At 42.3% G+C, this 17,062-nt stretch overlaps 1 protein-coding gene across 1 annotated transcript in view; it reads right to left on the bottom strand.

The window, feature by feature from the left end:
* Window positions 1-17,062, bottom strand: part of LOC125462832 (lysine-specific demethylase 9-like) — a 77,030-nt gene that overhangs the window by 47,340 nt on the left and 12,628 nt on the right. The window contains exon 2 of the mRNA XM_048553253.2: window positions 9,574-10,244. Coding sequence (XP_048409210.1) covers window positions 9,574-10,244 — 671 coding nt within the window. The remainder of the gene's footprint in view (window positions 1-9,573; window positions 10,245-17,062) is intronic.

Here is a 17,062-nt window from a genome sequence, read left to right as displayed (position 1 = left end):
CCAATTTTGAAGACAAGTGATAAGTTTGTCAGGTAAGTGTATCAAGGGATCTATATCAGAGACAGGCAAATGGAAAGGAGGTGCACATCTGCCACTATCTAACTGACAAATAGAACAGGTTTCTTGGTCTGAATGTCTAACCTCTGTCCCTATGCTTTATCGATGTTACACAGAGGATGACAACACAGGTCATAGGCAAAGTTATCAAAAAGCAACCAGTGATTTACCAAATGAAGGAGGAAGAAGCCATGCATCAAAAAATCCAGTTTGTCACACATTCTGTGATGAGCATTTTTGGCGACCTTGTTCAATAACATTTCAAGGAGGAAGTCGGGGGAATAAAGTAACTGTCTACAAACATTTCTTGCTTTCAACAAAGTACCTGGCTTCATTACTGTAAAGCAGAACTTAATTTCTGTGACAAAGATCAACAATGTTGCAATATGATCTACTGCAAGTTAAACTTTGGTTATATTTAATATATTTCATTTTGTTATATAAAAGGTGGCTTGAAAGGCAATGTGGTAGCTCTGTTTCCGAGCAGACATGGAGACGTGGGCGCAACTAGTTGAATCACTTCATTAAGAACATAACTGTGATCATTTAATCTTTTTGCTTCAGACATAAATTGTATAAAAAACAATTAATTTTAAAAGAGAATTCTTCTAAATCAAATAAATCTGAGATAAATGAAACAAACCCTTCCGCAGTAGCCGATAATGGAATAGCAATTGCCTAAGAACAGCATCAGTCTGAGGGAACCATTTGCAATGTGCAATTAATAATGGATTAGGAGTTGCTGACATTAAGTGCTATCATTTTGACAGCCTGAAATGGCAGCATTTGAATACCAAGATAATCCAAAACCATAAAAGCAGTACAGATCTTACAGGTTAGTTCAACCTATCCAAAAATGGATAATTATCAATATTTCAAATGCTGCATGAGTCAACAGTCACTGCCAGTCATATTTTCAATGTTCTTCTAATACAGATCTTTTGTCGTACTTACATTAAAGTCTTAATGCATCAAAAAGGTGGCTGAATTTATACAGGTTTGCATCTGAGATTGAAACATAACGTATCAAAACTACATAATCAATATAGCATTCAGACAAGAGCCAGAATTACTGAAAAATGCCATTATTTTATGCAATTAAATGATTTAGGAACTAAAATACAGCAAATGCTGGAAACATAAAATAACATCAGAAAATGCTGTAAATTCACATCAGAAGCAAATAAATATTCTGCCAAATTGTTTTCCACAGGTACACTGCAAAGTAGTTCAATGAGCAAGTCACTACCTCCATTTCATTCCATATGGACCTTCCCTAAATGGAAGCGAGGATGTTTATGAACACATACTGACCCATACACTAGCTCAGAGCGCTGTTTGTCAAATTTTGCCATCAGCCAATACGCTGTGATAGTGTAAGTTTTAGAACTTTAACTGCTCATAGTTTGAAATTAGCAACAATAACTCTGCCTGGTATAAACTATTAAGGGACAAGATCAGAGATAATGGGAACTGCAGATGCTGGAGAATCCAAGATAATAAAGTGTGAAGCTGGATGAACACAGCAGGCCCAGCAGCATCTCAGGAGCACAAAAGCTGACGTTTTGGGCCTAGACCCTTCATCAGAGAGGGGGATGGGGTGAGGGTACTGGAATAAATAGGGAGAGGGGGAGGGGACCGAAGATGGAGAGAAAAGAAGATAGGTGGAGAGGACAGTAGAGGTGGGGAGGTAGGGAGTGGATAGGTCAGTCCAGGGAAGACGAATAGGTCAAGGAGGTGGGATGAGGTTTGTAGGTAGCAAATGGAGGTGCGACATGGGGTGGGAGGAAGGGATGGGTGAGAGGAAGAACAGGTTAGCGAGGCAGAGACAGGTCAGACTGGTTTGGGGATGCAGTGGGTGGAAGGGAAGAGCTGGGCTGGTTGTGTGGTGCAGTGGGGGGAGGGGACGAACTGGGATGGTTTTGGGATGCGGTGGGGGAAGGGGAGATTTTGAAGCTGGTGAAGTCCACATGGATACCATTGGGCTACAGGGTTCCCAAGTGGAATATGAGTTGCTGTTCCTGCAACCTTCAGGTGGCATCATTGTGGCACTGCAGGGGGCTCATGATGGACATGTCATCTAAAGAATGGGAGGGGGAGTTGAAATGGTTTGCGACCGGGAGGTGCAGTTGTTTATTGCGAACCGAGCGGAGGTGTTCTGCAAAGCGGTCCCCAAGCCTCCGCTTGGTTTCCCCAATGTAGAGGGAGCCACAACGGGTACAGTGAATGTGGCAAACTACATTGGCAGATGTGCAGGTGAACCTCTGCTTAATATGGAAAGTCATCTTGGGGCCTGGGATAGGGGTGAGGGAGGTGGTGTGGGGGCAAGTGTAACACTTCCTGCGGTTTCAGGGGAAGGTGCTGGGTGTGGTGGGGTTGGAGGGCAGTGTGGAGCGAACAAGGGAGTCACGGAGAGAGTGGTCTCTCCGGAAAGCAGGCAAATGTGGGGATGGGAAAATGTCTTAGGTGGTGGGGTCGGATTGTAGATGGCGGAAGTGTCGGAGGATGATGCGTTGTATCCGGAGGTTGGTAGGGTGGTGTGTGAGAACAAGGGGGATCCTCTTAGGGCGGTTGTGGCGGGGGCAGGGTGTGGGGGATGTGTTGCGGGAGATGCGGTCAAGGGCGTTCTCGACCACTGTGGCGGGAAAGTTGCGGTCCTTGAAGAACTTGGACATCTGGGATGTGCGGGTGTGGAATGCCTCATCTTGGGAGCAGGTGCGGCAGAGGCGGAGGAATTGGGAATAGGGGATGGAATTTTTGCAGGAGGGTGGGTGGGAGGAGGCGTATTCTAGGTAGCTGTGGGAGTCGGTGGGCTTGAATTGGATATCAGTTACAAGCTGGTCGCCTGAGATGGAGACTGAGAGGTCCAGGAAGGTGAGGGATGTGCTGGAGATGGCCCAGGTGAACTGGAGGTTGGGGTGGAAGGTTTTGGTGAAGTGGATGAACTGTTCGAGCTCCTCTGGGGAGCAAGAGGCAGCGCCGATACAGTCATCAATGGAACGGAGGAAGAGGTGGGGCGTGGGGCCTGTGTAGATGCAGAAGAGGGACTGTTCCACGTAAGCTACAAAGAGGCAGGCATAGCTGGGGCCCACGCGGGTGCCCACGCCACCCCCTTTGTCTGTAGGAAGCGGGAGGAATCGAAAGAGAAGTTGTTGAGGGTGAGGACGAGTTCAGCTAGGCGGATGAGGGTGTCAGTGGAGGGGTACTGGTCGGGCCTGCGGGACAGGAAGAAGCGGAGAGCCTTGAGGCCATCTGCATGCGGAATACAGGTGTGTAGGGACTGGACGTCCATGGTGAAAATGAGGTGTTGGGGGGCCAGGGAATTGGAAGTTCTGGAGGAGGTGGAGGGCGTGGGCGGTGTCACGGACGTAGGTAGGGAGTTCCTGGACCAAAGGGGAGAAAATGGAGTCCAGATAGGTGGAGATGAGTTTGGTGGGGCAGGAACAGGCTGAGACAATGGGTCGACCAGGGCAGGCAGGTTTGTGGATTTTCCGAAGGAGATAGAAATGGGCCGTGCGGGGTTGGGGAACAATGAGGTTGGAGGCTGTGGGTGGGAGGTCCCCTGAGGTGATGAGGTCATGAATGGTGTTGGAGATGATGGTTTGGTGCTCGGGGGTGGGGTCATGATCAAGGGGGCGGTAGATGGTGGTGTCGGAGAGTTGGCGTTTGGCCTCGGCGGTGGAGAGGTCAGTGCGCCATACTACCACTGCGCCACCTTGTCTGTGGGTTTGATGCTGAGGTGGGGGTTGGAGCTGGAGCGGAGGGCTGCCCGTTCTGCCGGGGTGAGGTTGGAGTGGGTGAGAGGGGTGGAGAGGTTGAGGCGGTCAATGTCTTGACAGCATTTGGAGATGAAGAGGTCGAGGGAGGGTAGGAGGCCTGGGGGTGGTGTCCAGGAGGAGGACTTGTGTTGGAAGCGGGTGAAGGGGTCAGTGGAGGGAGGGTTAGGCTCCCGATTGAAGAATTAAGCGTGGAGGCGAAAGCGGCGGGAAAACTGCTATGTCCAAACGTGACTGGTATTCGTTGATGTGTGGTTGTAGGGGGACAAAGGTGAGCCCCAAGATCAAACTGTATTACAGGAATTGAAAGCAATTAGCCACCCCTGGGAAAAGGAGGAGTCAAAGCTACATAAAACTGTTTTCGCAACCACTTGCAAATTGGCTGCCTTCTGCCATCAGGAAGAATGATTGCCCTGCAGAAGAATTTAAGGAGTTAATTGCAGCAAAGTTGTGTCTTCAAACTGATAGTCAATGCCAAACATGAAAAAGAACGGGAAAGCTACTTATGCTAAGGCAGCAAGCTGCAGTACTGTGGATGAAAGAATATAAAAGATTATTGATAACGTCACACCAAAAACTTAAAAAGACAGAAAATACTAGAATTCAACATCGGGACTCTTCAGTAGCAGAACTCTGGAGAATAATGCTGCATAAGGATTAAACTTTGCAAACATTCAGAAACCGGCGCTGTTGTCTCAGTTGAGGCTAAAATCCACCATTAATTGGGTAATAACCAAGTTAGGTTGTGAGCGTTAACGTGCTTACTTGAGGGGTCTTATTTTGATTACTTCATGAAATGATGTTTAAGCAACTGTTTCAACGTTTGATTGCCTGTGTGATTTCTTACTAAGTAGCCAAATCGAAGGTATCCTGTGGTAACTTACACAACTGCATTTGGTTGAGATCACATTTGGGAAAGCACCATTTCAAGGCAGCAGAATTTACCTTTGGGGATGAGCAATGCCATAACCTGTTAAATTGCTAATAGAACAAGCGACCACGTATGTACCACAATGTAAGTGCACCACCTTGCTGATTGGCTCATAGATTTAAAATGCCTTTATTAGTCAAGGCACTGAATAAAAGAATAGAAAAATTACAATGGAGCTGTGCAAGATGTTAGTTAGGTCACAGCTGGAGTAGTGTGCAGTTCCATTCTCCGCATTGTAGGAAGGATGCAATTGAATTTGAGAAGCAGCAGAGGAGATTTATCAGGATGTAGCCTGGGCTGAGCTATGAAGAAAGACTAGTCACACTGGGTTTTTTTTCCTTAGAGCAGAGAAGGCTGCACGGGGACCTGATTGAGATGTACAAAATTATGAGCACAGATAGGTTAAATAAGAAGAAACCTTCTCCTTTGTTATAGATGGGTCAATAATCAGAGGGACAGATACAAGGTAAAGAGCAGCAAGTTTAGAGAGGATTTAAGGATGATGTTTTTTTAAACCAAGGTGGTGGTGTATTTCTGGAACTGTCTGAAAGTGTAGTAGAGGCAGGAACACTCAAGACATTTAAAAAACCATTTAGATGAGCACTGGAAGTGTTGTTATATACAAGGTTACAAGCCAAGTGGTGGAAATTGGACGAGAGTAGATGCATGCTTAACAACGATGTGGGCACAATGGACCAAAGGGTCTCTTTCTGTACTGCGAAACTACATGAGTGTTTTGTCCGTAATAAATTAAGTGAATTATCAAACCAAGTGATGTCTCCAGTAATACAAGTTTGCATAAAGGTTAAGGCAGCAATGTTCAAACAACTGTAAGCTGTTTCCCTTTTCTAACATCCAAGTACTGCCAAGACACACTGTCCTGAATCAGGAACAGCGTCACCCAAGGACACAGTCAGACAGCTGAGTTACAGCCTCTACGTGAGACTTCCAGCAAATATTTATAACCACTTGCTTACTCAGTCTCTCTGGCATTTTTCCAGCTTCCTCATTTATTCAGGAGCAGTACTAATCCTGGAGCAGCTCCTACAAAGGAACCCATTAGGTTAAACTCTAAAATGAACACAGATGCTTTATTGAATCTTCTGAAAAGCCATGTCTGTATTAGAACAAGCCATCAGTGTTTCTAACAAAGGGCCAGTGTGCACAGAAGTTCATATTTCTTGCAACTTCCTCATAACAGACCCCTGCAGTAAGGCAATGAGCCTTCCATTTCCTTCTATGCCACTTTCATTTCAAGCTCTGTTAAACAGGTAAAAGGTAATTGTGGGTTTCAGTACTTGCTCAGTAAAGGGATCCCTCATTTTTAAAATTCGCATTTTGATATCAGCACGTCTGTTGTGGCTAAGTGCGCACCAAACATTATTTGGGAGCATTCTCACCGAGTCAGAAGGTTGTTGGGTCATGCCATACTCTTGTAGTTGAAATGCTATAAGATGGGTTTGAAATGCACTGTCTGGAAGAATGGTGGAGACAGATCTAATCTAGATATCTGCGGGGAAATGAGATGATTATTTGAACAGAAATAGTGTTTGGGGTTCTGAGGAAAAGGCAGGAGGACAATGCTCAGAGGCCCAGTGCGGACATGATTGTTTGAAGTGATCAACTTCCACATCACAATGATTGCGAATCAAAGAAAGATTAATAAAGTTCATAATTCCTGCCCCATCCTGTTTCAATACTCTATAGTGGACAGACCCATGTCAACTTTTGGGATGCGGAATTTCCACTACAAGGAGAAATAATGCCCAATATGCAACTCACACAGGACCTCCAATTGCTTTTCAATACACGAATACAACTGATTTTAAAAGTACTGTTTAATTTTGAACCAACTCTGATATTTGTGTATTGTGCAAAGAAATTGAATTATAAACCAGTGTGAACTTACAGAGGAAGATGTTACGAGCCTAGAAACAGATGAAATGTACAGCTGAGCAAAACAGGTTATCCACAGGTTTCAGCTTTACAGAAAACATCATGTTAAACATTGATTCAAAGCAGATAAGCTTGTGATATAAGACACTACAAACAGAAGAAAGATTTTAAATTGCAAAAAATGATCACAATCAACATCTTAACCACGTAACTGCTAGACAGGTGGACACTGACAGAATAGTGCATTAAATGGGAGTCAGCAGCTATTTTTCCACACAAGTGAAGTGAAATGTTACATCCAATTTCACTGAACTGTGAAACTAAGAGGCAATAATTAGCTCTAAGCTCCAGCTCTAACACAAACGGCATCTAAAGTAGCTGAACACAAAAGGATTGTATTTGTATAGCCACTTTCACAACCTTAGGAAAAGCTAAAATGCTTCACAACCAATAAAGTACTGTTGAAGGAGTGTCACAGTGTAATGCAACCAATTTCAGCACAAGTTCCTACAAACAGTAATGTGACGATGATTATATATTATACTTGTGTGTTGTTGACAGAGGGAAAAACAATAGCCAGGTCATCGTCATGTGTATTTTTTTCTATGGGATGTGAGGTTCACAGGCAGAGCCAGCATTTACCTCCTTTGAAGTGAGTAGCATCTTTTCAGAGGGCAGTTAAGAGACAACCACATTGCTGCAGGCCCAGATTTACATCAAGTAAAGAAGGCAGATCTCCTTCCTGAAGGCTATTAATGAATTAAAAAACAACACAGCTGAAGAGTCAGAGATAATAGGAATTGCAGATGCTGAAGAATCTAAGTTAACAAGCTGAAGAGTCATCTAGATTTGAAATGTTAGTTTGCTGCCTCTCCATGGAAGCTGTCTGATGTGCTGTGATTGTCAGCATTGTGTTGTTTACAGTACAGATTCCAGCATTTGCAGTAATTTGCTCCTGCTTTTAATGAACCAGTTTTTTTTTTAAGTGGTAAGTATTGGTCATTATCACATCACATTCACAATTTATTAAACTAACTTAAATTTCACCACCTTCCATAGGGGGGATTTGAACTCAACTCCCTGAAATATTAGCATGACTCTCTGGATTACACATCCAACAGCATCACCATTAGGCCACCACTGCCCCATTGGATCAGTTTGGAGCATTTTCAGCTCAGTCAGAAGGCTTTTGGTTTGAGTTCTCCCTCAAGGTGGACTCTCCTGATCTGCACTGTCAGAAGTGCTATCTTTTGGGTCAGACATTAAACTGAGGCACCTTGTATCCAAAAGAAACATGGACAATGGAAATCCAAAACAAAAAACAGAAATTGTTGGAGAAACTCAGTGGTTCTGGCAGTGCTTGTGGAGAGAAAGCAAAGCCAACGCTTAGTTGCTTTTTTTCAGAACTGCAATATTGGGACGAAAACTAGCAAAATAAAACTTGTTTTTTTTGTCCAAAAGCTTGCAGACCCAGAATGAGGTGAAGCCTTGGTCAAGCCCTCCAATTAGCTTCAAAATCACACTGACAACCTGACTATATTTGCTTACTTAAGAAGCAGAGAAGTGGCACCTCCGTTACTCCACATTTATATTCCATTTGCAAAAGGATATGCAGGCAGACATGAAAATGAAGTGGATGAAGCACCCTGAATGCAGCCAATTTAAAACAATTTACATAACATGTACAAAGAGATATGTATGCCATTCAGCCCATCAAGTGCACTTATGCTTTGTTTCCAAATAACAAACATAAATCTCCACAAGTTCTAAAGTGCATGAAATAGTGCCTGGCTTCAAATTTGATTGATATTTCTACATTGTGTTAAGAAGGGAAGGCACAGTTTTACTTTTATATTTGTGTTCCATGTGCAGTGGTAGGGTGTCTGGAAGTGTATTTACACGTATATTAATGAGGTGGTTAAATCATTGAAGTGAATGGCACAGTCCATTAGGAAAAAAGTACTGTCTAGAGAAAAGGAATCTAGTGTCACAGAAAGACAGAACCGTCCAGAAGAATACGCAGCATACAGGTTTCATTGAGAGGGGAAAGGTCTGTAACAGTATGAGTGTTGTTAGCTTACCAGTCTCCAAAATAGTCTGGGCTGAAAGACATACTGAGCGGCTTAAAAAACTAGAAAGAACAAACCTCCAGAAACAGTAACAAAAAGCTCTTAGATGCTTTGAGGTCCCTCCATCTACCATCCTTTCAGACGGGTGGCTCAGTGGTTAACACTGCAGCCTCACAGCACCAGGGACCCAGGTTCAATTCCAGCCTCGGGCGACTGTTTGTGTGGAGTCTGCACGCGCTCCCCGTGTCTGCATGGGTTACCTCCAGATGTTCCGGTTTCCTCCCACAGTCCAAAGATGTGCAAGGTAGGGGGACTGACCATGCTAACTTGCCTGTAATGTTGAGGAATGTTTAGGTTTAGGTGGGTTAGACATGGGGACATGGGCCTGTATGGGATGTTCTTCAGAGGGGCGGTGTGGACTTGGGCCGGATGGTCTGTTTCCACACTGTAACGACTCTATATCCAACACCCTCTGGGATAAAAAAATTCTTAAATCACCTCTAAATCTCCTGCTCCTTACTTGAAATTTACGCCTCCTTGTTATTGACCACGTGAAGGACAAAGTTTTGTCTGTTTATACATGTCAATTTTTTCAGCTCAATAGGTCATCCTCAGTCTTCTTTGCTCAAAGGAAAACAACTCCACCCTACCCAGTCTCCTTGCTTAGCCAAAACATGCCATCCCTGGTAACATCCCAGGGAATTGCCTTCGCACCCACTTTTTTTTGGCTTTGTTTTAGCATGCAGTCCATATTCTGGATTTCAACTATCAAGTACTTTCTCTTCATTTATATTTTAAAGAATGAATTATAAACAACCAGCAAGTGTAGGAAACAAATTCTTACCTGAGCACGAAAGTTCGAGATGGTTGTCGTTTCTATATCCTTCTTCCCCAAGATTTCCATTTTCACTGGAGTGTTGGGGAAGTTGAAAGCAAAGTAATCTAGAAAGTCTGGCAGGTAAGTTGCGGCTCCATGTACAATAGCCATTACATAGTGAGCTGCACTCTTTTCATTTTCACTGAAAGTCAAAGCAAGAAATTCTTCAGCAAACCTCTCCATCTCCATAGGAGACAAGAAAGAGAGTTCATCCATGTAGGCATGGAGCACTGGTGCACCACCATTTGGTTGGTGCTCCACATGAATGAAATGGGCAAACTTAGAGGAACCTGTCCGTAAGAGTGCCTTCCGTACACAGTGGTCTCTGTGAGATAAGTACGGTAACTGTGCACCTGAGGGGATGGCACAATGGCTCATTTTCATATCCAACCTGTCAAGTTGTTCGTTATGTTCAACAGAGGATTCGTTGATTACCCTCGATTCATCAAAGGAACCATGCCCCAAAGTGTCTAGGTCAATGTGAGCGATTCCTGTACAGGTCGTCTGAACCTCTTTGTTGTACATTTTTAGCCGTCTCGGTCGCTCACCTTCCCGATGTTTCTTTTTCTTCTTTTTCTTCGTTTTTTTGCCCAGGTACTCATCCAGTCTCCGGCTTTTCCCATTTTCATCAGAGCCACCTGTGATAGGGAATAAATTCCAAGGTTGTATCAAATCTATACTGTACAACTGCAAATCCAAACCCAAGGCTTTATGTTTTCTTCTCTATGTAGAGGCTGAATCAGTAATAACATAGGAATGGTCTGATTGCTAGTATTCTCCGAGATATGTATAGGGTGCTAACTTAATATGAATAATTCTACTGCCAAAAAAAGTTCTCAGAAGTTCCATTATGTTGAGAACATACAGTACATCATAGAAACAAAGGATGTGGTTGCGTGCTGCTCCCATTCAGCCCAGCTATTCATACAAGATTACAGACGATTAGCTGTGCTCTCAACTTCACGTTCCTGTCTGCTTTTCACCCATCAAAATCCACTGAAGCCATTAAATAAATACAATGGCCCAGTCTCCTTGTTTTCCATGGAAGAGATTTCCCCAGTTATACACAGTACATCAGACATGGTCTCAACAGGACCCTGTACAGGTGCAGTAAAAGTTCCTCTTCCAGTTGCCTTGCAATAAATGCAAACAGTCCATTTGTCTTGCAGTACCTACTACTTGTGATGCACACAGCAGAATCCCCCAAGTTCAGCATTCTCTTGCCATTTAACTAGAATACTACTTTGCTATTTTTGCTGCAATAGTGGATAAGTTTATGTTTTCCTAATTTAGTCTCCATCTGTCCAATTTTAGCCAAATCTCAACCTATCTATATCCCTTTGCAGACCACTCCACTCCCACCTGCAACCCACCCGCCCCCAACCCACCCACCCAACTCAACAACTGACTTTCTCAGCTATCTTGGCACCAGTGGCAAATCTAGCTCCCTTGTTTTCAGAGCCACATCCAAGTCACTGATACAGATTGCAAATGGTTTCGTTCCCAGCACTCTTCCCTGGCACTTCACTAGTTATAGCTTGCTAACCCAAAAATGAACCACTTAACCCTGCTGCTAAGTATTGGTCATTGTGATAGCCAACCACTCTTATCTATACCAACATATCATGCCAACACCACGACCTCTTATTTTGTATAGTAACATGTGATATGGTACTTTAAATTCTTCTTTAAGATATATTACATATTGCTTAAGTTTTTGTCATGGAAATGCTTATTATCATTAAAACACACTTTGCTTGTGGTTAATATATTGAGCTTGGTTGATATTTTTGATTGAGCTAAGGTAAGGAGTAGAGATATAACTTGGAAATGAAAGACCATTAACCTTTTATCCTCAAACAGCCTGTACACTGTCAGTGAGAGGCCTATGCAAGATAATTTGATAAGTTTTAGTATACGTTTAAATTAGGTTAAAGGCCAGTGCACTTTAACAAAGCAGAATTTTGGGTACGTTAATCAAGAGATACCATATAACCAACAGACACAGGTCTGTACAAGTTCAATTCACGAGTATATACTGTCAGCATTATAGATCTGAAGAACTGGAATGAAGTTTTAAATGACTGGAGTACATTTGGGTGCCAAAAGCTTTAATGAGATGTGAATAGATGCCATATAGACCTGACATTCAAGACGACTGCCGTCTGCAGCTTAATCCAAGAGATGATGTTACAACCTCAGTCTGCAGGACATAGTACAAGACAGCTCTGGACAAGACTATCTGACCCATCATAATCTGATTCCCTGTGACTGGTGTGCTACAAAGGATTAACTGCAGTAACTAGGAGTTAAAATGAAAAGTAGAACCTTCCAGGAATTAATTTCAGAATGACTAACTGAGACATTAGCAAACTGGCACAGGTAAATAAAGCCAAGGAGTTAAATGCAAGGTTTAAAGATTGGTATGGGAGGAATGTGTTTCAGTTCATGAGGCACTAGTATCGGCATTGGGAAAGAGGGGAGCTATTCTGGTCAGGCTTCACTTGAACCGTGCTAAGACCTGTGTCCTGGTGCTTTGAATACCAAGGGCTGTAGAGAGCATTTTAAACTCATGGTTTCAGGGGTGGAGGTGGGGGGTAGGGGGAAATGCATAGACTTACAGGGTAAGGGATGTAGTAGGAAGAATTAAACTCAATAACTACTGCTGGATAAAAAGTGAGAGATAAAAGTGATGGGGGCTAAAGGCTAATACTTCCCCTGGAGTGATAAGTTTCATCTTAGGATTTCAAAGGAAGTAGCTACAAAGATAATGGATTCACTGGCAACAATTTTAAAGAAGAACAGAACAACTGGGTTTTATTTAAGTGAGGAAAGTCTATAGAAAGCCACAACACAGACCGAATTGGGGGTTCTCCTGCATGAATCATAAACATCACACAAGTTCACCAGAAAAAGACAAATGGGCTGCTGGCTCTTATTTCAAAGCGAATGGAGTATGAAAACAGGGAAGTCTTGCTAAGATGCTATAAGGCACTATTCGGTGAATACTTTCAGTCCCTTTATTTAAGGAAAGGAATATTACTATTAGAGGTAATCCAAAAAATTGACTTCAGGTAGAAAGAGATTTTCCTACCAGGAGAAACCGAATAGGTTGGGCTGCTCTCATTGGAGTTTTGAAGAATGAGAAGTCTTTATGAAACATAAAAGACCCCTGGAGCTTGAAATGTTAGATAGGTAATTTCTCTTTTGTGGTAGAATCCAGGGGTACAGGGCATAACCTCAGTCTAAAGGTTCATCCATTTTTCTCTCTCACAGGCTAGTGAATCTGTGGAATTCTTTACTGCTGACATCCGTCAATGCTGAGATAGACTGATTTTTAAATCAGTAAGGGAATCGAGGATAATGGAATAAAGGCAGGAAAGTGAAATTGCGGAGTATCGGGTTAGTTTGGACCTCAGACTGTTAAATTTAATGTTGATCTTGCTCATTCTGCACCTTCTCTGCAGCCAAAACACTCTATTACTCTCTGTTCTATTAACCTATTACACATTGTATGGTATGACCCGCCTGTACTGTGTGCAAAACAAAAACTTTCACTGTACCAAGGTACACACAACAGTTTTAAAAAAATCAAATAAAACCCATGATCTCAACGAATGGCAGAGCAGACTAGAGGGGTCAAATGGCCTATTACTGCTTCCTTCTTATGATCTTCTTACTTAAGCATTTTACTGCTATACTGATTTTTTTGCTCTCCAGAATTGATTACATCCTCTAGATTTCTCCCAACTTCCTTTATAACTATTTCAACATCCACAAGTTACTTACATGATCTGTTCTATGAGCATTTTGTAATGTTACATTTCATCTGTCATTATTCTGTGCATGACAAACATTGCTCAACATCTCAGCAACTGTCTCTCCTAGGTCACTGTCAAACTACTGCTCAGTGAGGTTTCTGAAAAACTATTAAAAACACAGTCCTGCGCTCAAACATCATTTAAATTATGTCCTACAAAGGTGTGACACAAAATGGCTCACCACATCAATGTAATTACCAATGAGAAGGGCTAACAATTTGATTCCTACGTGAAGAACATAGAGATGAAGATACCTGAGAAATTAGTTTATCAATCTCAAATATACACCACTAGAAAGTTCAATCACATTTCCTGTGATGGGATAAGTGGATTGAAGAGGGCAAAAGACAGGAGAGAGAAAGTAAAAGACAACAGTGTCACCTTTTACCTTGTTCTTCTGAAATGTTGAGGAATACATCATTTCACACAACTACATCAGCCAAAGTTCCACACGGCAGACTACTTAAAATAAATGTCAATGGGATCTAAGAGAATGCATCAAGCTGATTACAAAATTGGTTCATGAGCAGGAAACAAAAGGTAATGTTGAGTGTTTTTGCTGTTTCTAGTGAGGCTCACCAGGGCTTAAAGTTAGGTCCCTGTATTTCTGTGATGTGTACATAATTGATTTTAACTTAAGTGCACCGGGCACAAGATCACAGACAGCAGAAAAAAATGGTTGTATGACATTTAGTGAGGAGGGAAGCTGCAGACTGCAAGGAAGTGCCAGAGGACAGGCCACTTTTCTGCCCAACTGACAAATCAAATTCATCCTGGAGAAATGTGAGCCGATGGTGGGAAATTGAGGGACGTTAAAGTGAATGCCCCCAGAACCCTGAAAGGAATAGGACAAGTCAATAAGATGGTTTAAACAGTGTATGGCATCTTTTTCTTTATTAGCTGAGGCAAAAAGAGAGCAGGGGTCACAACTTAAGTACTGAAAGCAGTTCTGGTCACCTCATTACAGAAGAGATGCAGTTGCACAAGAAAGTGTACAGAGATTTACAATGATATTGCAAGGACTAGAAAATTGCAGCGAGAAAAGATTAGATAGACTGTGGTCATAATCCTTGAAACACAAGGGTCTAAGGCAAGATTTGATTGGGGGTGCAGAGGCTGAGAGAGTCTGGATATAGTCAATGGGAAGGACCTACTTTCATTAGCAGAGGGTTCAGTTAAACAGGATCATGGATTCAAAATAATTGGTAAAAGAGTTACTGTTTCCACCCAGAGGGTGACAGGGATCTGGAACTCTGCCTCAAAAGCCAGTAGATACAGAAACCCTTATCAGATTTTAAAAAAGCATCTGGACCTGAAATCCTGAATCCTCCAAGGGTACGGACCGAATGATGGAAAATATGGTCGAATTGGATGGTTAATTGTCTGGTTGGTGCAGACATGATCTCTCCTCTGGTATCATTAACCTTTTCACATATTTCAATATCTAGGGAGGAGGAAGGGGAGCAGCAGTGTATGGACATTTCCTTCAGAGGGCTACAGGAAACACGATGGGCTGAAGGCTGCCTTTTGTTGTAACAATTCAGTGATTCTATGATGATCACCTGTAGCATACCTTCAACAGCGCCACAGCCCGACGTGCAGGAAAGACTATTGCTTTACCAGGAGATTAGAGTAATGCAAATCCCTCAAGCTAAGTATACATGAATATATAGTCACAAAGAATAATTTCACCCGATATACCCATCAGAAACCTACAGGACTGAATGCCACATTGGTGTTACATCTGTTCATAATTCACTCCTCTAAGTCAGTGAACAGTAACATGGGATTGTAAACCAAAGTTCTATCTGTGTCCATGGGTTTTCTGCTCACCAGGTTTGGTAATTATTCTTCGCTCCCCTCGTGCGTTTATCATTAAATATCTATATTAGTGCAGGGCATGAGTATACCCAGAATACCCCACTCTGCTTTTCCAACAAGACATCCATTTGCTGTTGTCTATCCAGAGCAACACAACGCAAACATTTTTCGTTAACAGAAATGTGGAGAATACAAAAATGTGGTTAACAAACAGAACATGTGGAAATATTGGGCAAATAAGGTAGCTTTTGAGGTGAGTAAAACAGAGTTGATATTTCAGGTCAATGATCTTTTGTAAAACTCCATTTACACTCATGCTTTTTCTCTCTCTGTAAATGTAGCCTGCCCTGTTGACACTCTGTTTTGCAGCATTTTTTTTTGTGACATTATCACTACACGATCTTCCTTCAGCATGGAAAAGTCTGAATGGGCCACTTATCTTAGGGCTTTACTTCTAAGGGTCCTGCTTCAAGTGTTAACCCATCCGCTAATCCTTATCTGCTTCACCTAAAGGCAACACTTGAGGTGTTGACTCCCAAGTGCAATACCATAGAAGAGCAAGCAGTGTGGTACAAATTCCCTTTGATTGAACACAAATATTTTTTGAGTTTACACAACACTCAGGAAATCAAGAAGAAAATAGCAAATTACAGTTTACAGCAGCAGAAAAGGTAGCAACACAGGATAAAGTCTCATTATGGTTTCCAGCCCATAATCTTAAGATTGTTTTTCACAACGAACTGGCAACTTAAAAATTCAAACTGTCGACACAATTTATTATAATCATAAAGGCTCAGGATAACTTTAATTAAGGTAAAGGCTGCCATGTTTTAGCATTGTAGCTAATAAATCCTGGAGCTCACTCTTTCTCAGCTGCTGTCCTCAATTCTGCAAAATGAAAGATGTATTCCTTTAGTCAGGACACAAAATGCAGAATTCACATTCTTTCCAGATTACTGCAGTTACCAAAAGCTAATGGCCTTGGAAAAAAAAACAGCACTTTAGAGACAGATTGAAACTTGGATGCAATCCCATTCTTCTCACACCACAACCAGGACAGTACTTCTGCTTCTGAAAGGTCACAGTCAGCGAAATCTGGATGTATTTCAAAGCTTGGATAATCACATATTGTGCATGTATCTGTCACATCAACATCCTTAATATCTACATTAATTTTAGGGCTTATCAATACTGAGTTTCAGTGAAAAAAAATGTGAATAATTAAGGTACGCTTAGGTTTTTTTTAAAATTAGTGCCCTGTGCAGAATTAATCTTGTATGAACAAAGGAAAAAAATGTTCAGCTTGAAATATCAATGAACCTTTCAGACGAAAGGATGCCCAGCACCTTGAACCCTTTGCAGAACTAAGTAAAAGGCATTAATACATCAATTTACAAAAGGTAAAATTTTTCTGGAGAAACGGGATTACTCAATGCTAGCTTGATGCAGCCTACAGTCGAACACAAAGCTGATGCTTCAGTAAATATGCATTCTGCTCACTGGCACTCAACATTCAGAATTTTAAACAGCAGCACGTGCTCACCAGCACCAGCTGGTTACTGATAACTTTCTTCACTGACAGGCAGAATGAGGTGGTGGAGGGCACCAGAAATCTCTGCATGGTTTGCATGAAGTGCAGAAGCTGTATTTTATAATAATCTGCCCCTTGGCTAACTTCCTCAAGCAGCTGAGCAGGGGGAGGGGTGTTGGTGGAAACAGGCAGATGGCTCTGGCCAGATTTCAGACCTGAAATGAAAGGCAAATGTTCATACCCTATCCTGGGATCCCATGCTTCATAAAATTTCTGTGTAACA

Source organism: Stegostoma tigrinum, chromosome 21 (assembly GCF_030684315.1).
Source record: "Stegostoma tigrinum isolate sSteTig4 chromosome 21, sSteTig4.hap1, whole genome shotgun sequence".
NCBI lineage: Eukaryota > Metazoa > Chordata > Chondrichthyes > Orectolobiformes > Stegostomatidae > Stegostoma > Stegostoma tigrinum.
This window is presented reverse-complemented; position numbering and strand designations above follow the sequence as displayed.